The sequence below is a fragment of the Microcaecilia unicolor genome, chromosome 5, assembly GCF_901765095.1.
Source record: "Microcaecilia unicolor chromosome 5, aMicUni1.1, whole genome shotgun sequence".
NCBI classification, from domain to species: Eukaryota; Metazoa; Chordata; class Amphibia; order Gymnophiona; family Siphonopidae; genus Microcaecilia; species Microcaecilia unicolor.
Genome location: NC_044035.1, coordinates 77,696,755 through 77,724,467, shown reverse-complemented (window position 1 = coordinate 77,724,467; position 27,713 = coordinate 77,696,755). Strand labels below are relative to the sequence as shown.

The window sequence follows — 27,713 nt, the reverse complement described above, 5'->3', positions numbered from 1 at the left end:
TCGTAGAAAATAATAGTCACCTGAACACCATTGGGGACTATATGGTTCTGTTGGTCTTCTCCACTGTTTTCTTGTGAGTGCTGTGGAGTCTGATTCTTCCCTGTTCTTTTGTTGACCCAAATTTGGGCACCATATATAGAATCCAGGGGTAAGCATAAATTTGGGCATGCAAGTTTAGAGAATATGGGGGAAAGTGTTCCATGGTATGGGACCCACAATAGAAAAAGCTCGAGCAAGGAGGGAGGTCTTGTGCATGATCTTATTCATTATGTGCAACTGCAAAATATTGATTTAACACCTATTCAAAATTGCCTTGATGAAGTAGCTAGTTGGCTTAAAAAACAGCAGTAAGTATTAAATCCAGATAAAACGATAACATCTTGGATAACAGGTCGTGGATCACTACCAACATTAATACCTACTTTATTTGGCAAGCAATTATCTATGGTACCATCGTTTAAATATTTAGGTGTTATTCTTGACTCTGCATTATCTTTTGATGAGCAAATATCAGATGTAATAAAAAAAATCTTTTTATCATTTACAGAGATTACGTTCTATTAGAAACTCGTTGGATAAAGATTCCCTACATACGTTAACGTACGCTTATATTATTACACGTCTAGATTACTGTAATGTCATTTATGTAGGCACCACAAAGGCCACGTGTTATTTGTCGAGCATCGAAATATTACACCACTTTTATACCAACTTCACTGGCTTCCGATTGAAGCCAGAATAAAATTTAAGATCTACATTCTGACATATAAAGCGTTACATTTATCAATTCCATCGTATTTAGCTAATCTTATTATACCATACGCACCGATACGTACTCTTAGATCGCTTACAGATAATAGGTTAGTAATTCCATCACCAAGGGCTAGATGGGAATCTACACAAAAGTCAGCTGCCTTTTTTTTCTATCGCCCTCACTTTGGAACGGTCTCCCCAAATTATTAAGATTAGAGGATACATATACCCGCTTTCGTAAAACCCTAAAAACATTTCTTTCAAAATACATTTGATGTTGATGCAGGATAAAAAAAAAAAATAAACGAGATGCTAATTTACATCTTGAATTTATTATACATTTTTAGGTTTGGTGTAATTGTTATTTTATTTTTTGTATGGTTGGTTTGCTGTGCTTTCCTATCAACTACTGGATTTCTTAGATGTTATTTTGTGTGTTTTTAAATGTTTTTTTTAATACGTAAACCGTTCTGTTTTGCTAAAGCAATAAGTAACGGTATAGTAAATAAACAAATGATAAACAATGGCATTTTTAGACTACTTCAGTGAGTTAATAGATTATTGATTAGAATCTTATAACTAAAATCACATTTCTTTAGAATAAATATTCACTTTTTGTTTGATTTAATCCCTCTTGATGCTGACTTTGAACGTCAACCTTAGGGCCCTGTTTCCTACAGTGCACTAGCATTTTTTAGTGTGCGCTAAAAATTAGTGCGTGCTAACGTTAGAGGCACCTATATATTTCAATGGGTGTGTCTGCATTAGCCCATGCTAATTTTTAGTGCGTGCTAAAAATTAGTGTGGCTTAGTAAACAGGGCCCATTGTCAACTGAACAATATGTAATTTCTTTGAGACTCTAAAGTGTGCAGTGTTTGACTAAAATCTTCTTGTGGTCTTTGAAATAAATACGCATATTTGAATATAAATATTTTGTAAAACTGGGGAGTGGGAGGGAGGGATAATTGTTATGGGAGAGATGGTTTAATAACTTCAGCTTATTGCATATAAGTGTGTTGGATTAAATATGCTAAATTGTATGAACATATACTGTTTGTAAATTTTCCATATATTCAATAAAAAAAATTTAATGTTAAAAAATATTTTGTAATACTGATAGCCGATAGGCATTCAAATTTTATTTCTTTTTGTTAATTTCTTGTTTTAAGAATTTTGTTTTGTTTCTAATATAAAGATTGATGTTAAAAAATTAGCACTTAGTGCAGGCTTTAATCATTGTTTATTGATCCTCCTTTTCTAGTAGACAGGTCAAAACAGTTTTGCATATATTTTAACAAATCAAAGGAAAACAACACCATAAAATAGACAGGAGAGCACTAGATCATACCAACATTACAGTACTAGTATAGTAATAAGCTAAGCATACCATGCAAAGCTCAATGATTTATTGATAGGTCCTATATGGTTGGAAAAGGAGACCTTTTTTGGGGGTATTCTAACTTCCATTTTCCCCTACCTACCTAGTGCAAAAAACTTTTTTCAGTTTGTTTCTATTGGGTATGTGGGAAGGTTTGTGACTTCTTTTATACATGTATTTGGGGGGAAGGCCAAAGTCTTTGCCTCTTCCTCATTGCTAGACTGTCCTTATGGATCAGTGTGTAGTACTTTTACTGATGCTCAGTAACAGCAACTATTTTTTTAAGTATTTAAAAAAAGTGCTTTTGAACTTAGCCTTAGTCAGGATGCTTTAGTGCAAAGCAAGCTAATGACAAGTAAAGTCACTAGTATGTTTCATGCCTGTTTATCATATGCTTGCATGTTAATGTTTAATGTACCAGCATGTTAGCTAATCAGTGTTTTTGGGAAGCCAAAGCTTTTCTAAGTAGGCTTTAATTAATGCATGTACTAACAGGGTTTAGCATGCTTGAAGTTTAATACATGCAATAAACTGACTCTGCAAAAGCCCTTTTCTTCCTACATTTCATTTTAGACAGCAAGAATTTTTTCTTTTCTTTTTTTTTTGGTAAAAAGGAGCCACCTGAAATTTTTTTTTATTTTTTTTATTTTGTTTTGTTTTTTTCATTACCTTTGAAATGGTGTCTATATAAAAGATAAAAGGTAGATATATATCTCTTTTTGGAGATGATTTCCTGTTTTATCTACCCTTCTGCTTTTTGTCATGTCTTCTCTTATAGACGAGATAACTGCCAGCTTTCGTCGGTTTGGACCACTTGTGGTAGACTGGCCTCACAAAGCAGAAAGCAAATCATATTTTCCACCTAAAGGTATTTCAATTTTGTTCTGAAATGAGCTAGTTCATTCCAGCATATGGCTTGCCTTTGAAAAGACAAACTTAATTTAGAGTTTGGTTTGGTTTTAGAAAAGGTGCTTTCTGCAACAAAAGAAAATCTATTGTCAAAACTAAGGATCGTTGCCTTACATGTAAAAGCCTGAATTTGTGATAATCGGGGCTGGCCCTGCCACTAGGCAGATGAGGCATTTGCCTAGGTTGGCACTGAAGCATTGCCTTGTCCCACTGTCTTCTGAGGCAGACTTCCTATCAGAGGAGGGCTGGACACCGCAGCAATTAGCACAGGCCTGTATTTTACAGGGCCTGTGCAAGCGCTCTTCTTTAAGCTCAAGGCCAGTGTGGAAAGAGGTGAACGTGGGGGGGAGGTGTTGGCATTAGCCCGGGAAGGGATGGGAAGATGTTGGACGCAGGTTGAAAGTAGGAAAGGGTTGTTGATTCTGGCTAACTGGGGGTGATGGTTAGAGGGAAAGAGATGCTGCTGGCAACTTTATGGGGGGGGGGGGGTTGAGGGGAAGGGGAGATGCTGGCCATGGAGAGTAGAGAGAGGGAGAAGGTAGAGAGTCTTGGTAACCTAAGGGGCATGAAGAGGGGAAGGGGAGATGCTGAACTAAGGAGAGGGCAGTCATAGGTGCTTAAGCTGCCCATGGGGGGGGGGGGGGGGGGGGGGGAATGACTGAAGCTTCACTTAGGGTTGTGCTTCCCAAACTGTGGTTCACAACCCCATATAGGATGACACATGCCGCATTCAGGGTCTCAACCTAAACAAGCACTAAGTGAGTCATGATATGCCTCTGTAGGATCATAGGTGTAGCTGTAGCTGGAGAAAGTTTGAGCAGCACTGGCCTAGGGTGTTTGAGATCTTTGGGATGGTCCTTGGGCCAACATTAATGGGATGCAAGTAGGCCAATCGTCCTAGGACCCCATGCTACAGGGGACATCAAACCTACTTGAATTTGTAGGAGATACGCCCTGCTGGATGGGCTTCGGGCTCCCTTACAAATTTTTGCTTGCATCCCAGCATGTTTAACACTAGTCCTGGTGGTAATGGAGATTGTTTTTGTGTCTGCAGGAAATTGGAACTTTGTTTAAAAAATAAGCTATTTCAGTTGGGGAGTGTGGGAGAAGACTTAGGCCTTATACACCCTTCCCCGAGAACATTTTCACATATAGTCTCAGTTGACAAGTAGGATGAATCAAATCTACAAATTGCTGATATCATATGCGGGTGCTGATGTCATATGAGGGTGCTACAATGAAATGGCTTTCCCAGAGCTCAAAGTTGTTGTAGTGTGGTTTCCTCCTCAATTTCTTCAGTTCTGTTTTTTTTCCACTCAGCTGAACAAATATGAAAACCAAGGTTTCCTAGAATGTTTTGAAGAAATGGCATAAAAAGGCAATGCTAGTTGTGATGATTTTTTCTTTTCTAATTTCAAAAACGTTTTTCTTTTGATTTTTTTTTTCTTTTCTAGTTGTGGAACCAGATGCAGGGCAAGCTTGAGAATTCAGCCCTGCCATGTATGTAAGGGAAACACTGCTATAATTAATGTACACAAACTCTTTCTCCTCTGTTAGCAGCATGAAGAATGTTCCTGAGAATCGGGAAAAAAAAAATCCTTACCCAGTGTTCTCTATAAAGTAGAGGAAAGGCTCATAAAGATGAAAGAAAATTCCTTGGCTCAGAAATTGACTGGTTCTGTACCTCTTTCCTTGCTTTTGCCTGCATCTTCTCATGCAATAGCCATAAGAGTCCAGGTTTAAAAAAAAAAGGGGGGGAGTTCTATTACCGCATTCAATTTAAGCTTCTCACTCTGGCTTTTAAGGCTCTCCCTTTGGTACCCCCTCCTATCTTACTATTCTCATCTCTCCCTATATCACCATTCTCAATCTGCCTCACATCTCTCTAAACCTCCAGTCCACCTTTCACATCTTGAACCTACCCGTCACCCTGCTTTCTTTTATTTGGTCCCTTCCCTGTGGAATGCCCTTCCCCTGGCCCTTTGTTCCGAGCAGTCCTTTCCACAGTTTAAATCCAAAGCCCACTTTTAAAAATTAGCCTGTACTTTTTTACCTCTCCTGACTATCCCACTCCAGAACCACCGCTAGTTTAATTATTACTTATTCTACCCATTTTAATTTTAGAGTTTAATTTTGCCTTTTGTTCCTTCCCTGACAGTCCCGGTCCAGAACTGCTGCCTACCTGTGGGTTCCCCCCCCCCCTTTCTTTCGTTCTTTCCTGTCAAATGTATTGGCCTTCTCTGACTTATTTTAAAAACTTTTTATTGTACATCACTCTGATTTGCTTGTGAAGGGTGGTATATCAAATGTTTAATAAACTAAATAATAAACTATCTCAGTGACGTACAGTAGCATATTAGATGATGGCAGATAAAAAGCAATATGTCCCATCGTATCTAGTGCAGGTTACTTTCCCCATGCTTTTCTTTTTGAAGTTGTACCTGTTACACTGTACAGGTTAGTTTCTCCACGGTTTCTTAGAAGTGCAAAAGTAATTTCACAGCTATTTTGAGCTGAGGTGCTTTATGCTTTGTTTCCATCTTCTTGCTTGGAATCCACTGTGTATATCCCTCTCCTTTTTGAATTCCAGCACTGCTTTTGCTGCTGCCATCTCTTTTGGGAGGGCATTCCAGGCATCCATGAGCCTTTCCAAGAAAAAAATATTTGCTGATGTTGCTTTGATTCTATCTTTGCAGCATCATATGTCTTCTATTTTTAATGGTGAAGCACTTATTGACTGATCTGATATCTGTTCTGTCATGTAAGAAAACTTTTCAGTCAAATGATCATTGTTTGCTAAATTTTCCTGTGTGTAAAGGCACTGTTTTTAAGACCATGTTGGCAAGCTCTTTCCCTTTTTAAGTAGCTCAGCATTGGAGTACTATACATTAACAGTTAAACAGCAACCTACTTATGCTGTAATCCATAAATATTTGAAATCATTTTTTTTTTCAAAAATATTTAAGATTAGGCTTTTTTCATATTAGATGTTAATCAGATTATCCAACATTGCACATGTAACTTTTTAATATTGCTCATATAACCTTTTATGTTGTAAGTCACTTTGAATCACATTTTTGGGGGGATTGGGTGGTTTATAAATCTGGAGATTGAGATTCCTCTCATTTTGAAAAAGCCTGTTTGTTCACCAATTCCTTTAATGTATTTAAAGGCCTGTATGATTCCCCCCCCCCCCCCCCTGTCCCTCCTCTTCTCTAGGGCATACATATTTAGGACATTCTTTCTTATATTCTGCTAATGGAGGCCTCTTACCATTTTGGTTGCTTTCCTGTAGTCTGACTGCAGTCTATCTGTAGTGGGGTAAGGCCTCTGAAACTGGGCACAGAACTCAAGTCAGGCTACACCAGCATCCTCTAGAGGGGCATGATGATCTCCTCCTTTCTGCTTGTTTTGGGTAGATGATTATAAATTCATAAGCGGCAGGTCTTGACCAACATTCCTGTGGCCTCATGTCTAAGTGAAAATTAATTAAACTTCTGATTATTTCAATGAAGTGTGATAAAAATGTATCTAGTAGTAGTGACCTTTGGCTGTAGCCACTGTCTTGTCACATTGTTTTGCTACCTTGAGAGCTCTTCAGGCAGTATCACCCCAAGGTATCTCTCCTTGTTTGTGCACATCTGCCTCTTCTCTTACCACATACAGCTCCTTTGTGTATCTGCACCCTAAATACATCACTCTACAGTTCTTTGCATTAAAGATTAATTGCCAATTTTTGTAGATCCCTTTTCATTTTGCCTATTCCCTCCAGGATGTCCACTCTGGTCCCAGGATAGTCCCTTGAGGCGTTTCACTACCCTTTTTCATCTGCTAGTTGACCACCCTTGGACCTACCCTCAGGCTTCTTAGCTAGCCTCCTATGAGGAACCATATTAAAGGATTTGCCGAGATGCAGGTACTCCACATCCAGCGCAGCCTGTGTCTAGTTCTCTGACCAATCAGGTGAAGAAATCAGGTTTGTTTTTCAAGCCGCAGATTGTGCCAGTATTGCAAGTCTAAGATAAGACTTCTCATCTGAAAGTGCAAGGTTCTTTTGGATAATCATTGGTCTAAGCTGAAGCAACAAATCAAAATGCACAGTTCAAAGGCTCTCTCTCACCAGCTACGCGCAGATAGTCATATTGATGGTACAATTCCAAAGAACAGAAAAGTGAATGGCACTGTTACTCAGTCACCTGTGTAGAGGTAGTTCCATCACCATAACCCTGGGGCAGAGAAACTCCTTGTGTAATCCTTTGTGCCAGATCTTATTTGAGTCTCTTCACCTCAGTCTGCTGTCCCACAGACAGTTCATGTTGATATTCTAGTGCTGAATAAGCAAAAATATCTTCTTCAGTTCCATTGCCTCCACAGGGCTATACATTTTCACCACCACAGTGCAATGGCATGTCACAGGAGACTTTCAAAGTCCAATTGCAGAACAAAAAGCTGCTAGCCTCTAATCTAATTGCTATTATTTTGACAGATGAAGCGCCTTCAGTTTCCTTTCCTCTGCTAGAACAATCTTGTTCTAGCATTTTGTTAAATATTGTTGCAAGGACATCCCAAATCTTCCATATCAAAAGTGATCCCATCCTGCATGCTGCAACTAGCAGTCTTCCACTGTCACTAAAATGCAGAGGGTCACAACCTTTCCAGGATCCAGCTACTTCCTTTCTTTCCTTATCCAATCCCAGAAGAACTGTTCTTGGCTGCTTTCATCTCTTCTCTCTGCACAATCCCAGACTGTTCTGGAAGATTTCACAGAACCTCAGTCACAAGCAGGTGACTCCTACAGTGCTAGAAAAGATCTCTCAGCAATAGCTTCTGAACCCCTCTCCTTATGCAGATTCGCACAAAAGATGTCAAAGGAAATTTCTCTTCCTCTGTAGCTGGAAACTGAACCAAGTTCAGATGTGTTTAGGTGCCTTTGATTTGTTGAGGTTCACAGTTGCTGTGATGGCCCCATATTTGCTTTAGGAATTGCCATGCATGTGGCAGAATCCATTTTTTTCTGTGTAACTGCTATTTAAGACACTAGACCTTAAATATACAGTGGGGGAAATAAGTATTTGATCCCTTGCTGATTTTGTAAGTTTGCCCACTGACAAAGACATGAGCAGCCCATAATTGAAGGGTAGGTTATTGGTAACAGTGAGAGATAGCACATCACAAATTAAATCCGGAAAATCACATTGTGGAAAGTATATGAATTTATTTGCATTCTGCAGAGGGAAATAAGTATTTGATCCCCCACCAACCAGTAAGTGATCTGGCCCCTACAGACCAGGTAGATGCTCCAAATCAACTCGTTACCTGCATGACAGACAGCTGTCGGCAATGGTCACCTGTATGAAAGACACCTGTCCACAGACTCAGTGAATCAGTCAGACTCTAACCTCTACAAAATGGCCAAGAGCAAGGAGCTGTCTAAGGATGTCAGGGACAAGATCATACACCTGCACAAGGCTGGAATGGGCTACAAAACCATCAGTAAGACGCTGGGCGAGAAGGAGACAACTGTTGGTGCCATAGTAAGAAAATGGAAGAAGTACAAAATGACTGTCAATCGACAAAGATCTGGGGCTCCACGCAAAATCTCACCTCGTGGGGTATCCTTGATCATGAGGAAGGTTAGAAATCAGCCTACAACTACAAGGGGGGAACTTGTCAATGATCTCAAGGCAGCTGGGACCACTGTCACCACGAAAACCATTGGTAACACATTACGACATAACGGATTGCAATCCTGCAGTGCCCGCAAGGTCCCCCTGCTCCGGAAGGCACATGTGACGGCCCGTCTGAAGTTTGCCAGTGAACACCTGGATGATGCCGAGAGTGATTGGGAGAAGGTGCTGTGGTCAGATGAGACAAAAATTGAGCTCTTTGGCATGAACTCAACTCGCCGTGTTTGGAGGAAGAGAAATGCTGCCTATGACCCAAAGAACACCGTCCCCACTGTCAAGCATGGAGGTGGAAATGTTATGTTTTGGGGGTGTTTCTCTGCTAAGGGCACAGGACTACTTCACCGCATCAATGGGAGAATGGATGGGGCCATGTACCGTACAATTCTGAGTGACAACCTCCTTCCCTCCGCCAGGGCCTTAAAAATGGGTCGTGGCTGGGTCTTCCAGCACGACAATGACCCAAAACATACAGCCAAGGCAACAAAGGAGTGGCTCAGGAAGAAGCACATTAGGGTCATGGAGTGGCCTAGCCAGTCACCAGACCTTAATCCCATTGAAAACTTATGGAGGGAGCTGAAGCTGCGAGTTGCCAAGCGACAGCCCAGAACTCTTAATGATTTAGAGATGATCTGCAAAGAGGAGTGGACCAAAATTCCTCCTGACATGTGTGCAAACCTCATCATCAACTACAGAAGACGTCTGACCGCTGTGCTTGCCAACAAGGGTTTTGCCACCAAGTATTAGGTCTTGTTTGCCAGAGGGATTAAATATTTATTTCCCTCTGCAGAATGCAAATAAATTCATATACTTTCCACAATGTGATTTTCCGGATTTAATTTGTGATGTGCTATCTCTCACTGTTACCAATAACCTACCCTTCAATTATGGGCTGCTCATGTCTTTGTCAGTGGGCAAACTTACAAAATCAGCAAGGGATCAAATACTTATTTCCCCCACTGTAAGATAGAGCCTATCTCAAGGTTTCACTTAATTTGACAAATTTATAACTGCCTTTTCACCCAATAGAGAGTTTAATATGGCTTACATATTATATAAAAACAAATCAGAGAGTTTATCATAAAACACAACATAAAATCTAATAAAATCTATAACCAGTAAGCTTCCCCTCATCACAAAAACTCTCCAAAGTAGTTAATAAACATTTAAGTTTTTAATAGTCAACAAAATCTATTTTTTTTATACCAACTGCAAACCCAAAAGCTATCAAAATGGTAATTCATCTTTAATTGATCCTGATAAGTTATTCAAGAATAACAGATCCACCCTGCTAAAGCTTTGCTTCCTAATAGTGATCAATTAGAAAACCTCAGGCTGGAAATTGTCAAATTCACAGTTAAGGCCAAGTATAGAAGTCTAGAGGGTATGTGCTTAAGAGCTTCCCTTTACAAGTAACTACAGCCCAGTTTATGAACAGCCTTAAAGATCAGTTATACAATTTTAAATCCTAATTCTTGTCTCCACAGGAAGTTATTGCTGAAACCAGAGTAATGCTATCTCATAGAGATCTTCTAATCACTGCTCTGGCTGTAAAATTTTGTACTTAATCTAAAAGGCTGGATACCACAGTTTGCATATTATGGGGACAAGGTAAGGACATTGTTGGCACACTTGATGCAACTTCCACCATTCTCTTCTACTACTAAGGCAGTCCGTGGTTCCATAGTCACATCATCTCTGTCTTCTATAAATTAAGATATAGCATGCTGCTGTTTTGGCTGCTTTGAAAACATAACTGAACACTTATTTACCGTAGCCGGTCAATCACACTGGCCAGCTGTCATCCAGTTTAGAAGTCATAAAAAGGTTGATTCCAATAAGTTATGTAGTAAAAGCTCCATTTTACTATATTCCATAGTTTTATGCTCTCTGCATTCCCACTAACTATATGTGGTATTATATGTGCATACCTTACTGCATAAGATTCAGAGTATTTCCAGCACAGATACCGGCTAAACTCGTTCCACTCCTGGTGGAAGCTAATGAATGTATTCATCACGTTCATTCCACTTATGTCTTTGACTTGGCTTCTTGGAACTCTGCCATAGTTATTGCTTGCCAGATGCCTTGCATGGTAAGGACATTACGTCTTAGAGATGTCCATACAGAGCTGGCTGATTTTGGAGGAAAAATTAAACAATAAAAGACTACTGTAATACCCTTTATCACGTTATGCTTTGGTCTCGAGAGCCCACCTTTTCCTCTAGACAAACAAGCACGGCGCAGATTAGGAGGAGGTTTTCTTTTACAGAAGAGAAGCTATGTTTGCTCTGCAAGAAAACTCAACAAGCAGTGTCAGTCCTTCCCTAGGTGCCATCCAAGGGAATGAAGACAGCCCAGTTATGCCACTGGCTCTATCTAAGCAGTCCCTATCTTGACTGGTGGTTCAGTCTGTACTTTGCCCTACCTGAAGGAGTTCAGCTAGCATTCTTTTTCTAGAAATATACAAATGTATCATTCTTGGGTCTTCAGCATCAAAACTAGTTATTTCGTTATGCTTCTCTCCATTTTTTCTAGAAGACCCCTTAATGGGAAGTAACTGTCACAGTTTTAAGGCCAGCTTCTTTAAGACTAGATTGAGCTGCAGTTACAACCCAGAGCAACAGAACTAATCCAGTCTTATAAAAGCAGATTAAAAGTTCTGTTCCAGAAATGTCCTCATCTCAAAGAAATCAGGTGAACCTTAACCATTTCTAGACCTTAGGGATTTCCAACCATTCTCCTTTATTTGAACAGTACTAGCTGCCCTCAGCACAGAACCTTATGTGCATGCATGTAACGTGATTGTCCTGATTAGCGCACAAGTTCTATGTGCTTCAAAAGTTGCGTATGATTAACTTACTGAATCAGCAACCAAAACGTCAGCATTTTTTTTTTTTTTTTTAACTTTAGAAGCTCTGCATTCAGCCATCAGTGCATGGCTTTCTGCATCTGCCACAGCTGAGCAGACTGGGGGGAAACTGCTGTATATGCGAAGGACTGTGCATACTCAGAACTTGACAGTATTGACAGAGGCAGGTGTCATCTTATAGGCTTAACTAAGGTATTAGACACTGGTCCTTTGAATGCTTATACCTCAATAAAATTGGTTATTTTAATTTTGCTCACACCTTTTTCAGTAGTAGCTCAAAGTGAGTTACATTCAGGTGTGTTGAGGTGACTGTCTTATAGCAGACTCTTTTGCAAGGGGTCCTTACATACAGTTGAATTGATGTGTGGTTTAGTGTTTATAAGTACCAGTGGTGTTCCGAGGGGCGCTGACACCCGGGGCGGATCGCTGATGTGCCCTGCCCCCCGGGTGCAGCGCCCCCCCGTGCAGCGTGACCCCACCCCGGCGAAAGAACCCCCGGGTGCACGCCGCTGGGGGGGTGCCGCGCGCTGGTCAGCGTCGTTCGTTTCCATGCTCCCTCTGCCCCTGAACAGGTTACTTCCTGTTCCTGGGCAGAGGGAGCATGGGAACGAACAACGCTGACCGGCACGCGGCACCCCCCCAGCGGCGTGCACCCGGGGCGGACCGCCCCCACTGCCCCCCCCCTTAGTACGCCACTGATAAGTACTTGAAATAATTGAGTTTAAAATATGTAATGTGCAGTGATATAGAAATGCATTTTTATGTTTGTGTGAAGGTATTACTTGCAATAATAGTAGCCAGCGCTGCATTTCTTCCTCAGCACTCTGTCCCTTCACCAGTCCAATGTGCCAAATTTACATCCCAAATGCAGCAGGACCAAGAGAAATCCTCACTCATTGGCCTTGAATCACACTCTGTGGGATGGGCCGCTCTTGGCATCTCTCTGCAATGTGGTCTAGGCAGCATCTTCCCTTCCCTCCTTTTTCCTGCTCCTCAGCTTGTCCCACAACAATGTCTAACCATTAACCTCACCATGCAGGAAGGACTGTGGAAGGGAGGAGAGCTAGACTGAATCCTGAGATTGTGGATTACTTATTATTCATCCACCGATTAAAAAAAAACCGAACACTAGTTTGAGAGTATAGGGAGTGTTGCTATTGCCCAGGTGCTTCATAGGGCATATTTATTTTCCACTATGGCATACAGAGCAGGTTGTATTTGTCCCCCTGGACACTTAAGGTGGGTTAGATCAAATATTTGCTGCAGTGTGCGTTTCTTAGATTTCAAAGATGATATTGCGGTTGGAAGCGTAGAGGGTGCCAGGGGGTTTATTTCAGTTGCTCTTTGGAATTGGATAATTTGTGCTCCTGTTGCTCTGCTGGGAAGGGCAATAACAGCTCAGGCCCTTTCTGGCACCTTTGTAAGTGGGGCAGGAAGGGAGTATAAGGGAGGAGGTGTTCTTGAATTGTTAAAAGCTTCAGCTTCATCTCTGCTTTGAAGTGACCCAACATCACTTTTCTGTTTGGCTGGAGACCAGTAACCAGTTTAACTACAGGCAACTCCTCTGTTCTTACAGGCTGTATTGAGTGAACAGCAAAATTTAAGGTGAGCTGATCCACTGTTTTCATGACAGGGTTTGCAATATCAAAATCCTGTTGGTTTACTGAGGAATTCATATTTACATCTTTCCTCTGGTTTTACTTTTTACCTTTAACTGCAAACATCAGATGTAACTGAGTAAAAATTGGTGAAATTTATTACTTCAGTAAAAGTTATAAATGTTTCCTGTACTTTTTTACAAGTAAAATTGACAAAACATAAATACAGTAACTAGTTACATTTATTTAGTTACTATATAACACTGTTGTTACAGTATATTATCAACGTTTGTATATTTGACTGATGTGAGTGTGGGTGAGTGGGTGGGGGGGGGTCATAAGATTGTTTGTCCTGGGCCCAACTTTGTCTCGGTGACCGTGTTCCCCTCCTCTCCATCCAGTGCATGTCTTTCCTCTCTTTCATTCATGTGCATCTCCTCCTTTTCTTTCTCTCCATCCTTGTGCATTTTTTCCCTTTTTCTTCAGTTCAGCTTTCCTCCCCTTCATCCATGTGCATTTTCTCCTTCTCTTTTCAACTTCTCCTCCATCCATGTCCAGTATTTCTCCTCTCTCAACCTCCTCTGATCTCTTCCCCCTCCCACCCATCCATCCAGTATCACGCACTCTATCTCCCCACCTCCCTTGGTCCAACATTGTCTTCTTTTTCTCTCTCCCCCCCCGCCCCCAAAGTCATCATTTCTCTTTGAACCTCCCTCCCTCTGCTGCCACCCGCACTTCATTCTGGGCCCCTGGCAGCAACAAGAGAGTACCAGGCCCACCACCATGACCAGCACTAACCTCTGCAATGAGAAGCCTTCTACCCCATGTGTCCATGAAGGTCACAGTAGTCCTGCCCTCTCTGACTCACATGCGTCAGAGAGGTGGTACCAACAGGGCCTCCATAAGTGGGTAGTCTGGAAGGCTCCTCATTGTGGAATTTAACATTGGTCATGGTGGCGGGCCTTCTACTTTCTTCTTGCTGCTGGGAGGCCTGTATTCAGAGACACGGCAGCATGAGGGAAGAGGATCAGCACAAACTGGGATGGCACTTGCCACCCCGTAGCGACGCCTATGGTTACACTTAGTTCCCTGTTTAACATACAGTGCCACCCTGCCCTCCAATTTGATCCACCCTATCATTGCAATAAAATTTGTAACAATGTTATGTGTAATACAATATTTTAATTTAACAATATAAACTCATCTCTAAAACCTGATGTCTTATTTTAAATGTTAGATATACAGAAGAGAGTGGCTGGTTATAGTAATCATTTATGGAGAATAAACCATATATAGTTTTGCTATTAGATATAAAAATGCTATTCCAATAACACATGGTTTAGTCATCAATAATTGAGGCTTGCAGTGTGCTGGGGAAAGGATAGTTTGGATAGAACAGCTGGTTTGTCACTTAAAGTGTTAGATTATGCATGTTTGCTAAGAGATGCTGTTAGCAGCTGACTACATTTGTGCAAGAGGTTGCTATTTCTGGACGCTAAAACATGTAAATTATTGCTCAGTTTGGCATTTGCCTTCTGTGTTTTGAAGTACTCTGTACTGTTTTTACTTTTGGTTGGTTGTGAGTTACTTGAATCAAGTGCATCCCATAAGGTGAATCAGGTGCTCACATCCGTGTTAACACTGAATTTATCAGTTTGAATATTTTAAGATAGACTTGCAGGATTTTGAGTACTGCCAAATGTAATAAATTGATTTCTGAGGGGAATACTAGAACAGAAAATGTCCTAGATAATTGGAAGCAGATCAAATTTATCAGTATGTTCTAACTAATCTGTAATAGGGGAATTAACAGTAAAGGTGGTATATCAAATACCAATAAACTATGAATGTGGTTTTTAGAAATAAGTACCAAGCTTAACTAGCTACTGCCACGTCCTCTCCATCTGTCTTTTAGTTATACTTTCTATTTCAGTTTTCTAACTTATGAGCCTGCGGGTTGGTGGGAAAATGTGGGATACAAATGCTAAAAATAAATATTTATACCTTTTCGTATAAGTTGTGTTTTGGGGGAAAAGCAGACAATTAACAAAAACTCAATGGGTAGGCAAGATAAAGGGGGATTAGCACTTCAGACTTAAATCTCTATAATACAGCATCATAACTGTACCACTTGAAAGATTAGATTAAGGACACTGACCATTATAGTCCACTGAGTTTTTGGAAAGGGCAATTGTTACCCCTATTAGGCTTGCAATATACTCTCCATGCTAAAGCCAAGTGTCTACTTTCATTTGTGGTGTCTAATCCACTGGTCTCACTGCATGCATAAGGTGTGTTGGTGATGAAAACGGTTTCATAAGGGTTACATTTTATTGCCTAAAATGTAGATTTTCCCTTGCGATCACAATGTGGTATGCTCACAAGATGGGAGGCCACAGGGGTGAGGTGTTTGGATGTAATTGAGATGATGGACCTATCAGGATCTTCCAGGATCTCCAACTAGTTAATCTACCAGCTAGAGATTGTTTTGCTTGCCAATAGCTTAAGATATTATATAATATCACTTAAGAGAGCCAGTTGTCTGAAGAGGCAGCAGCTGGCCTAATGGAGCTTCTCCTGGCTATTGGAGCTTCTCCTGGTGGAGGTAGAAGCCAACAATTAAAAGTGAGGTCCAACAAAACAAGAAGTATCCAAGATGATTTTTACATGTTGGACTCTTTTTTTTTTTTTTTTTACCTCACTCTTTTTATTGCTGCATTCACCTAATGAGATTTTTGCTTCTCCTTGCTTTGGCTTTTGGCGGTAAAAGCCAAACTATCAACGGCCCTATTTTATTCCATCTTTTTGCAATTGAACTTTTAATATGATCTAGTATAATTAGCAAGAAATGGAAAGCTATACCTTCATTGTTATAGAATAAGATCTAAGAGACTCAGTATAAGGTCTTGATGTGTCCTTGTGTTTCCTAGCTTCTTATGCAAAAGGCAGGTTTGACAAGTTCCCTACTTCTCCTGTATTCAGGCAGAAAGAACATCTAGTGAGTCAGTGGTGTAGTGCCCTAATAAACTGATTGACTGAGACTTGTTTGGAAATTTGGGGGTCATATGAAATAAAAAAAGAAAACGCATATCCAATACATTTCTTCTGTAAAACCTGTAATACATACTAAACACCAGATGGGAAGCCTCATAGGGCAGGAGTTCTACAATGTATTTCTAGATAGTGTTTTAAACCATAACTTGGTGCCAATTTTCCTCCTCCTTCAACAGGAGACATGGGGGAGGGGGCAGTAAATGTGATGCTTGTCATCTTGGTTAATGGTATGTATAATAACAGAGACTTTTTATTAAAGCTTAGCACACGCTAAGCTGCAGTAAAGGGACCCTATAATACATATGCTATTGTGCCTTCTGGAGTGTTTAAAATTCAATAAAGCAGAAGGTTTTTTTTAAACCCTGTTTCTATTAAGCCCACTCTTCTACTCACTATGATGTAATTCTGCTTTGCACATGCATTCATCTGATACTGCTTTGATCAATGCTCCCTCCTAGCCTATGTGAGATCTGTGACTGCCTTCTAAGCGCTTGGTATTGCTCCAACAGATAAAGGGTAGATTATATCTCAATATTCTCTCATTTTGAAGCCACCACACAGCAGCCAATGACAGTTGTCTTATGTGGTAAAGTGTCTTTGTGTTGATAGAATTGAAAAATGAACTTGCAGAACTATTGGTACTAATATGCAATTTATCTTTAAAATCAGGCATGGTACTGGAAGATTGGAGGGTGGCCAATATAACGCCAATTTTTAATAAGGGTTCCAAAGATTCGGGAAGTTACAGACCGGTGAGCCTGACATAGGTGCCAGGCAAAATGGTAGAGACTATTGTAAAGAACAAAATTACAGAGCATATTCAAAAAGCATTGATTAATGAGACAAAGCCAACATGGATTTAGTGAAGGGAAATCTTGCCTCGCCAATCTATTAACATTTCTGAAGGGGTGAACAAGGTGAGCCGATTGATATTGTGTATCTGGATTTTCAAAAGGCATTTGACAAAGTACCTCATGAAAGACTCCAGAAGAAATTGGAAAGTCATGGGATAGGAGGTAGTGTTTTATTGTGGATTAAAAACTGGTTAAAAGATAGAAAACAGAGTAGGATTAAATGGTCAATATTCTCAATGGAGAAGGGTTGATTGTGGGGTTCCGCAGGAGTCTATAATAGGACCACTGCTTTTTAACATATTTATAAATGATCTAGATATGGGAGTAACTAGTGAGGTACAGCACAACGCTGATTATCCAGAGTATTCTCTGCAGGGGGTGGGCCGGATAATCATACATTCAGATGATCGGACCTACTTGGAGAAAAGGAAAGTTACTTTTATTTCTGCAGCTCATAAATGGCAAAAGGAGTACAGGCTATCTCAATTGAAAACACAGTTGGTGGATCATGAAAATGGGAGTGTGATTTTTGAGTGCTGCTGCTTGGATTCTGTTTAGGTGCTGTGATTTTTGGGCAGCGGCAATCTGCTTCTTGACTTGCCAGCAATGGTTAAAAAGTCCAGTGGGCAGCACTGGTCTGGGCTGGCAGCGGAGTGAGTAGTAAAACTGGCAGATGAGTCTGGTAACATCACTACTTCAAGTACAATGGTAGGTATTTTTGCTAAGTTTTACCGCCTCCCAACTTTTGTCTGGTCCAGATAATTGGATATCCAGATAGTCTGTGTTCGGGTAATAGGTGTTGTACTGTAACTAAATTTGCTGATGACACAAAGTTATTCAAAGTTGTTAAATTGCAAGAGGATTATGAACAATTGCAAGAGGACCTTACGAGACTGGGCATCCAGATGGCAGATGACACTTAATGTGAGCAAGTGCAAAGTGATGCATGTGGGAAAGAGAAACCCGAACTATAGCTACATAATGCAAGGTTCCACATTAGGAGTCATCGACCAGGAAAAGGATCTAGGTGTCATCATTGACAATACATTGAAATCCTCTGCTCTGTGTGCAGTGGCGGCGAAGAAAGCAAATAGAATGTTAAGTATTATTAGGAAAGGAAAGGAAAACAAAAATGGACGTTATAATTCCTTTGTATCGCTCCATAGTGCAGCCACACCTTGAGTACTGTATGCAATTCTGTTCACCGCATCTCAAAAAAGGTATCTATATCTCTCTGTCTCTCTCTGTCTCTGTGTGTCTCTCTCTCATAAAAACTGCACAGTATTCCCCTAGGAGTACTTCCTTGTGATTCTTCGCACTGCTTCCTGTCATTGCCCCTGCTTTGATTTATGTTTTTCTTTCTACCAAATGTCATCTTTCTTGATGCTCTTGTGTCCCATTCCAGGATTTAACTGGTGCTTGGGTATAAAAATCTTGTGGCTGAGGGAGGGGCTACTGGTGGCAAAAGGCTCAAATTATATGTTAAAGTATTTACAAAATCTTATTAGTGATTTATTCACGGTGTCTCCCTGAGCGCCCCCCCACTCCCCACACAAACAATTCTTTTTTGATCTTCAGCCAGGGAGTAATGTGACTGTTTAACCTCAGTTGACTTCTGCACATTCTTATGGGTCAGAGAACAGCTGAAATGGGAACATGGGGTAATAATTGACAGAGTTCATACCTGGTACACTTGTTACATGTGTAGTTTCATAAGGCTACTAAGCAACATTACCTACATTTATAAAACTGAACTATATCAGAAATATTGTAGTTGATATAGTTGTATTCTTGTATTAATATTGTCTTGTAATGCTTCTTAATTTGTTATGTAAGCCGCATTGAACCTGAGCTTTCTTGGGAAAATGCGGGGTAGAAATGTCATAATAAATAAATAAATCATAGTTGAAGGGAAAGATGCGGCAGAGGGAATGTTTCTGGATCAGCGGCAGCGGTTCTTACACGCTGCCAGCAACCCTTTGAATGGGCACGGACTCAGAGGGAAGGATGGATGCGGGAGCCTAGCTTGCTTCAGCATTGGCAAGGATGCACCGCTACTGGGTGGGGCTAAGCCCTCTGCTCATAAGTCTACTATCCTGCAACCTTAATTCATGTCCTCTAGTTTTACCTCTTCTCCTTTTCTGAAAAAGAATTGTTACTTGGTAATATTTTTATAGTAAACTAGTGCCAAGGAACTAGCATAAGGAAAAAATGTGAAATTTCTAACATAAAATCAACATAAAAACACTTTAAAAATCTCAAGATTGTTTATATAAAATGTTATAAATTTACAGCATCTAAATTGCAGTCTCCTATGAGATTCTTTTTATAGGATTTTCAGTGTTAATTAAAAAAAAATTCAAAACCACTAAATAGTATATAATGTATATTGGTAAAATGTTTCAAAAGAGTGGGTAAGCGTTATTGGATATTATGGCCCATATTTTAGAAGCAGCCCCACATATAAATGGCAACATAAAGGGGGTGTTTTACAAGCTAGCATTTTTAGCACGCATTAACTGTATAGATGGCCATAATATTCCTATGGGCATCTATGCAGTGCGTGCTAATTTTTAGTATGTGCTAAAAATGCTAGTGTACCTTTGTAACAGGGGCTCTTAAATGCCTGAAGAAGCCCAGATGTTTAAATGCCATTTCACTTCTTATCTCTGTGGTCATTCATATGAAATCTACTCAGGCTTTAACTTTAAAAAAAAAAAAAAAAAAAAAACCTCTACATTTCTGGAGTCCCTCAGGGTTCTTTCTGTCTTGGCTCCCTTTCTCTTTAACCTTTTCATTCTCTAATTACCTTGATTTGGTCCCATGACTGTAGCTCTTACTGTTATGCAGATGACATTCAAATTCTCCCACCTAATTCCAATGATACCAGTCCTCAATTACTGGGTGGAACAAGTTTCTAAATGGCTGGAGACTCACAAATTCTTTAAATATCACTAAATCACAGTCCATAATTTTTTCTAATCCTCTTTGTATCTCTCCCTTATCCCTCTGTTCTCCAAGATCGTTCCCTTATCTTTAAAGAACAGGTTAGAATACTTAGGGCCCCGTTTACTAAGCCGCGCTAGAGGCGCATTAGTGCTAACTGTGTAGGTGCCCACAATATTCCTATGGGCGCCTACACAGCGTACTCTAATTTTGTGCACGTGCTAAAAACACTAGTGCACCTTAGTAAACATTAGTAAACAGGGCCCTTAGAGTTTTTTTTTTTAATCTTGAACTAACTTTTAAACACATCAACAAAGTACTTCAATCTTCCTTGTTTGCCCTTCATCACATCCGGTCATGCAAACCTTATCTCCCTGGATTTTGTAATTGCTCACTTATCTTGTCCGTGGTCATCACTCACTTAGATTTCTGTAACACTTTTCTCAGGCCTTCCACTGACATCTCTTAAACAACTTCAACTTGTTCAGTCAGCTGCAGTTAAACTTGTACATAATTCACGTAGGTTTGAGAGCATGACATCCCTCCTTAAAATAGAACATTGGTTACCTGTTTCTGCATGTGTTCAGTTTAAACTCTTAACCTTAGTATACAAAGGTCTACAACCACCTGCTTCTGATTCAATTTCCAACTTAATCCAAGCATATCATCCATCACAGACTCTCCGCTTTCCCAGCAATCACTATTGTCTCCCTCCTCCCTCTGTTATACGACTAGACACTACCAGAAACGCAACATTTTTATATGCAACCCCCTAAAATCTAGAATACATTGCTCCTGGACCTTAGGACTGAACCTTTGTTAACTATTTTCAAAAAGCATTTGAAAGCATGGCTTTCAACAGGTGCACTACCCAAAGCTATAATTCCATCCTTTTTCTTTTTATTCTCCTTCTTTCCTGTTTAGTTTTTAATTAGAACACCTCTGCATCTTGTTTTGTACACTGCCTTCCTACTTTTTTTGAACAGAGGTGTATAGCAAGCCTTTGAAAATAAATAAATAAAATGTCAGAACGGGGGACTTTTAGACATGGCAAAGATGGAAGTGGGGCATGGGGGAGGGTGGAGAAGGGGAGCGGTCTTTGTGGGACAACAGCACAGGAGTATAGTCCCCATTTCATATAGAGAAGCCTGGATTTTGGAATTTATACGTGCTCTGGGTCACAATTGAATTGGGCAGATGTAAATGCTATTGCCATACCCCATGAGGCCAGCCCTCTTCCCCCCCCCCAACATGTCACCACCCCATGCCAGCCTTCTGACCCCCTCTCTGGACAGTATGCCAGACATCACAATGCTCTCCAGCCCTGCATCACCTGACTCTTCGGGCAGTATAGGAAACCCCACCATCACCACCTGACCCTTCCCGGCCATGCATCTCCCCCTCCACCCCCCTCAAACACACACACCCCAAAAGCCCCCTCTTATGGGTATGAGCCCAACAGGTGGCAGTGTCCTCCAGGGCCCAAAACCTACAAACTATGTATGGCCGCCCTTCCCGTCCCCAGAAAACAATCCCTGGTGGTACCAGGGCCCCTGGTGTCTAGTGGGGCAGGAGTGATGCAGAATAGCTCGCGGCTGCCAGTTTGAAAAATGGGCACTGAGAACTCTTACAGTAATATCGTAAAATGCCCATATAAGGAAGCCTGATCCCTAGCAGTAATATTGCGATATAACTGCTAGAGGTCATAAGTACATAAGTATTGCCATACTGGGAAAGACCAAAGGTCCATAAAGCCCAGTATCCTGTTTCCAAAAGTGGCCAATCCAGGTCACAAATACCTGGCAAGATCCCAAAAAAGTACAAAACATTTTATACTCTGTGGTCAAGGTGAGGATGTGCTGTTGCTGAGCAGAACTGATTGTTGTCTGTCTTGCAAGTAGGATTAAACTGTGCAAATACAGTACCACTGATACCTGTTTCTGTCAGCCGTGCAAGCATGGTATTATGGTCTTCATTGTTGAAGGCTGCTGAGAAATCCAGCAGCACTGGTACTGACGCAAATCCCCTACTGCAGTTTCTGTGGAGATAAGCAGGGATGCAAGGTCTGTCTCCATTCATACCCATGTCAAATGGTCTACACAATTAATATTCATGAGAGAGATTTGCATGCACTGCCTCCACTGCATGCAAATCTCTCTCATGAATATTGTGGATATCCTTAAAATCTGACTGGCTGAGGTGCTTCCAGGACCAGGTTTGGGAACCACTAGTCTAGCCAGTTCTTTTCATTTAGCCAGTTATTGAGTTGAATGAAGACCATTCTATACGTTTTCTCAGGAAAGAGAGGTTAGATACTGGATGATAGCTCTTGTGCTGCTCCCATATTCATGGGGGCAGAGGACATTATTTCCTATATTTAATAGGAATATTATTTGCACAGACAGCACTATTTACTAGAGCTTCCCCCCCCCCCCCCACCCCTCTACAGTTGCAGTGTTCTGTGATTCGCTCCTTGTGAGCTTGTTTCTGTTGATTGGTGGCTCTGAACTAGGGCTGGCCCTCTTTCTTTGCCCTATAGGCTGGGTGTGAGAAGCTCAGTCTGTGCCCTTCTTGCCACGTGCTAGCAGCTTTTCTGAGAGCAGACATTTCTTAGTTCCGCTGTTTCCCCGAAAATAAGACATCCCCTGTCAAGCTACTGTGACACTGTAGCCATCTTTTCACCCATATGTGTTAAGACACAGACCATAGTAGCAGATAAGTAATGTGAAGACTCTCATACTGTGCCCAATTTCTTTCTAATTTTAATACTACAGATTCTAGCTGATTGCTATCTTCACCTCTTAAAACAATGGACTATTAACACACAAGCTAAGCCATCACACATGTGATCAAATAACACAAGCTAGACTATATTTTCGGGGAAACACGGTATATATGTATATATATATATATACTGTGTTTCCCCGAAAATAAGACATCCCCTGAAAATAAGACCTAGTAGAGGTTTTGCTGAATTGCTAAATATAAGGCCTCCCCCGAAAGTAAGACCTAGCAAAGTTTTTGTTTGGAAGCATGCCCGCCAAACAGAACACCAGAGCATGCAGCTGTGATTCTTTTTAGCCCGCCGCCGTTGTCCCCTACCTTCACCGTCCGTTGCAGAGCAGCTGCATGCAGGACATGAAGACCATCACCTGTCGCCATCCCCGATGTTCTCTTCCCCGACCGTCACTTGTAAATGTGCAGGCAAGGCATCAAGAGGCCCGTCGCCTGCCGCCATCCCCGTTGTCCCCTACCGCCAGATGTAGAACTGCACACAGTCTGCCGTTATCCCGTCGCCTGCCGCCATACAGTACGCTGTCCCTGCTGTGCGAGTCTGCTGTGATGAGCTCCCCCTGGTGGCCTGAAGCTGCAATACCGTCCCTGCTGTACAAGTGGTCCAGGAACTGCTGTGGGAGATCGTTACAGTCTCCAGACAGGATTCACAGTTTGGTTATGCTGGTTAGTGATGACAACTACTGTACAGTATATAATTGTTCATTTTTTTTTGTTCAACAATAAATGTGAACTCTTCTTCATGGAAAAATAAGACATCCCCTGAAAATATGACCTAGCGCATCTTTGGGAGCAAAAATTAATATAAGACTCTGTCTTTTAAAGGACCACAGAAAGGTGCCTGTCTTCTGTGGCAGGTAGTTGCTTCTACAGCGTGTATATTTAGTAAATCATGAACACTGACATGAAAAACGTTTGTGGTTTTTTTTTGTGTGTGTGTGTGTGTGTTGAGAGTTAAAACCACCCTCAGCATTCTTCCAAGCTTTATATTTTTCTTGAGTGAAAAAAGCAAAGCAGTTCTGCAGTTTCATTTTTAAACATTTGCTCATCTTCCAGAGATCTCTTCCCAAGCAAACTACTGTGTGGATTCTTAATTAACTGATGTTATTTTTGTCAGGTAATTTTCTTTCTGTATATGTGTGTTCAGCACCCTTTCTTGTGAGTGCTTTCAATTATGTTGGTCTTGTGGATTTTATATAACATGTTAGGATTATTTTTGGACACCTCTAAAATTGGAATAGCTATGGAGTCTGATTAGCCCTATTGAGCAATGGGATATATATATCACATTGTGATAGTTTGCTGTAAAATTCACTGTCAGCATGTGTACTATTTCCATCCTCCACTGATGTGATTAGGTATTCAAGGTCAATATTATGAGTTTCCTCAGGAAGGCTGATTGATTGGAATCAAACTATAGAAAATGTATATTTGTATCACTTGGTCTGATGTACTAATGGTTCTCCCTCCCCCTCCCTCCAAATGCTTTTAGTATATGTGGCTTAAGAGGTCTCCAGTCTAGAAGATAGTATGCTGTGTTAAGCAGAGAATTTTATTTTTGTATCTAAAGAGCCCTTTTACTAACAGGCTACCTACCTCGTGATGCGTTAAAGTGTTGTGTGGTAATTTGCATGTTTGTGCATGCTAACCAGTGTGCTATCCATTCTTTGAAATATTTTTTTTCAGGGGGCATGTCATGGGTAGAGAGAGGGCGTTCCTATGTTATCTAGCTAGAGCATCCTGATTAACTGGATAATACTCAGCTGGAACACTAGCATTGACTGTATTCAGGTGTCGCATGCTAATGACAATAGCGCATAACCTGTATTAAAATATTTTTCAACATTTCACTATAAGTACAGCATTGAATCTGGGTTTAGTATGTTGAAAAGTCCTGTGTTAAAATACGTTAAGCCCAGGTTTCATCATACTTTAGTAAAAGGGCCTCTACGTTTTTGTTCTGTTCTTCTAGTTTTGTTCAAGATTTGTAATTGACTTGTCTTCCTTAGGCAGGTAATAAATTGAGCCTATATGTTACACATTAAGGGAAAACCTTCCCATCTGGTTGGTAGCTTAATAGTTCTCTTTATGGCAGGTAGGCAGTGCACAGTATTTATAAAAAAAAGTACAATGTTTAAATTAAGAAATGGTCTAGCGTAGCAAAATATTGGCTTCAAGGTAAGAACATTTGTTAAATATCTGAAAAAACTCAATGAGGATTTCATATTCATGAGCTCTATAGCATTTTTATAAGCATATCATGCATTGGGTTTTTGAAAAAATATTTTTCTTTCCTCCAAGGCTATGCTTTCTTGCTGTTCCAAGAGGAGAGTTCTGTGCAGGCTCTAATAGATGCTTGTCTGGAAGAAGATGGGAAACTTTATCTGTGTGTGTCAAGTCCCACCATCAAGGACAAACCAGTAAGCACTGCTTGAATTGCCTTGGCTGCTGACCAACTGGCTCACTCTCCTGTCGGGACCAAACTGACATGCAAGCAATTGAATTATCTAATGGCTCCCCTTCCTGCAAAAGTTACAGTTCTCATGTTGCTGACAAGATCCTCTTACTAGGATATCATTATGCCTTCAGTATAATTTGACTATTGGCTCTTGCAAAATTAATAACAAATAGCAATCAATATATAATTAAGCCTGTGTTTAGTGCTTCTGGTATCACAGGCAAATACATTAAGAGCAATTCCATAATTGGTTACCCACATTTCTGCACCACTTGGTGCGCATAAACGTACATAATACCAGGATTTTCACAGATAAGTGTACGCTTATGCACATAAGTGACAGCAAAGTGACTAAGCACCGTCCTGTAAGGGTGCATATAAGTAGCACAGCGTATAAATAAAAGGGAGCATGGGAGGGGCATAAGCAATGCTGCCAAGTACGTGTGCAAGCTATGAGAATACTGTAAGATTCGCCTGCCCATGCTGCATTTAAGCACCTGCGATTACATCAGGTCTATGGCTGGTGTAACTGAAGGTGCCTAAGTTTTAGACGTGCCAGGCTATGCTCATATTCTGTAACGGAATCTGGGTGTCCAGCTGATTTTATTGAGATGATAATGTCACCTTCATTGGTGAAATAGGGAGCACATTTAGAGGGCAATTTTCAAAGGCATTATTGGGCTCATTTTCAAAGCACTTAGGGGGTCTTTTACGAAGACACAGTAGCATTTTTAGCTCACAGTAGAAATCAGCTGGAGATAAATGCTGAGACACCTATTATATTCCTATAGGCGTCTGACGTTTACTGCCAGCTGATTTCTACCGTGAGCTAAAAACGCTACTGTGGCTTAGTAAAAGACCCCCTTAAATATACAAATGACCATAGTAACCTATGACTGTGTGTGTTGAAGTACTTTGAAAATGAGCCCCTATGTAACTTCGTAAGTTTGTGTTTTGAAAATATGCTTCCATACAGAACTTTTGTATAATAAACAGAAATAAAACAAAGAAAAGGTCTGCCTCAAATCAGAAAGGTATTGCCTTCAAAAGGTAATAAAAAAAATGTATCATCTTTTTCTTTTTGCTTTGTTTTATTTCTGTGTTTTGTATTTAAACTGGACTAACACAACTAGCAATACCACTATTGATTATATAAAACTAGTAAAAAAAGGCCCGTTTCTGAAACCAATGAAACGGGCGCTAGCAAGTTATTGGCTTCCTGCAATTAATGTTTTGGGAGTCAGTCTTCCACAGGTGTCCCCCTCCCCTATGGATTTCAGCACTAAATTGGATTCCTAGGCAGGGGGAGGAGTACGTGTTTCCCTACTCCTCCCCCTCCACATTGGACACTCGCTGCTCCCTGCATCACGGCTCCTCCTCCCCGTCCACATTGGTCACTCGCTGCTCCCTGCATCACGGCTCCTCCTCCCCCTCCACATTGGACACTCGCTGCTCCCTGCATCACGGCTCCTCCTCCCCGTCCACATTGGTCACTCGCTGCTCCATCCCATTTTTTGTCAAACTGATGGAGGGGTTGGAGGCTATGCAATTGGATTATTTGGATAAGTGCAATATTTTGTATTCTTCACAGTCTGGTTTTAGGTCTTCATTTAGCACAGGATAATATTCGACAGCTGCTATTTGTTGGTAAAAAGGCACTGGTTTTACAATTCGATGTATCCAGTGCCTTTGATTTAGTGGACCATGCTATTTTATTATACATTATGGAAAATTATAGGTATTACAGGATCTGTTCTAAATTGGTTTCAGGGATTTTTGGAGCAGTGCTCTTATAAGGTTAAAATGGGAAATAGATTTTCAGAAAAGTGAACTAATCCATGTGAGTCCCTCAAGGCCCCCCATTATCACCATTGCTTTTCAATATTTACCTACACTCGCTCGGCTTTGAATTAGAAAAGAAAGGTTTCTGCAGATGATATAATGGTTCTAATTCCTATTCATTCAGTTGTATCATCAGAAATTATGATAATCTAGGAGGCTATTATTTTATTGGAAAATTGGATGAAGATTCACAAATTAAAATCGAATACCAATAGTACAACATTTTTTTACTTATTAACAATACTTTGAGTGAAGTTGAGACAAATATGGTTAAAAATATTAATCAGTTTTCAACTTCTGCTAGAATTTTGGGAGTTTATTTGGATTCCAAACTTACATTACATACACTGGTCAATATAAGAACATATGAATAGCTGTACTGGGTCAGATCAATGGTTCATCTAGCTCAATATCCTGCTTCCAACAGTGGCCAATCCAGGTCACAAGTACCTGGCAGAAACCCAATTAGTAGCAACATTCCATGCAACCAATTCCAGGGCAAGCAGTAGCTTCCCCCATGTCCATCTCAGTAACAGAGTATGGACTTTTCTTCCAGGAACTTGTCCAAACT

General features: G+C 40.6%; 1 protein-coding gene across 1 annotated transcript in view; it reads left to right on the top strand.

Moving 5' to 3' along the window:
• The window catches only part of CPEB3 (cytoplasmic polyadenylation element binding protein 3), a 270,166-nt gene that overhangs the window by 198,769 nt on the left and 43,684 nt on the right, over positions 1-27,713 (top strand). Inside the window, 2 exon segments of the mRNA XM_030203002.1 lie at positions 2,911-3,000; positions 25,144-25,262. Of these exon segments, the coding sequence (XP_030058862.1) occupies positions 2,911-3,000; positions 25,144-25,262 (209 nt within the window).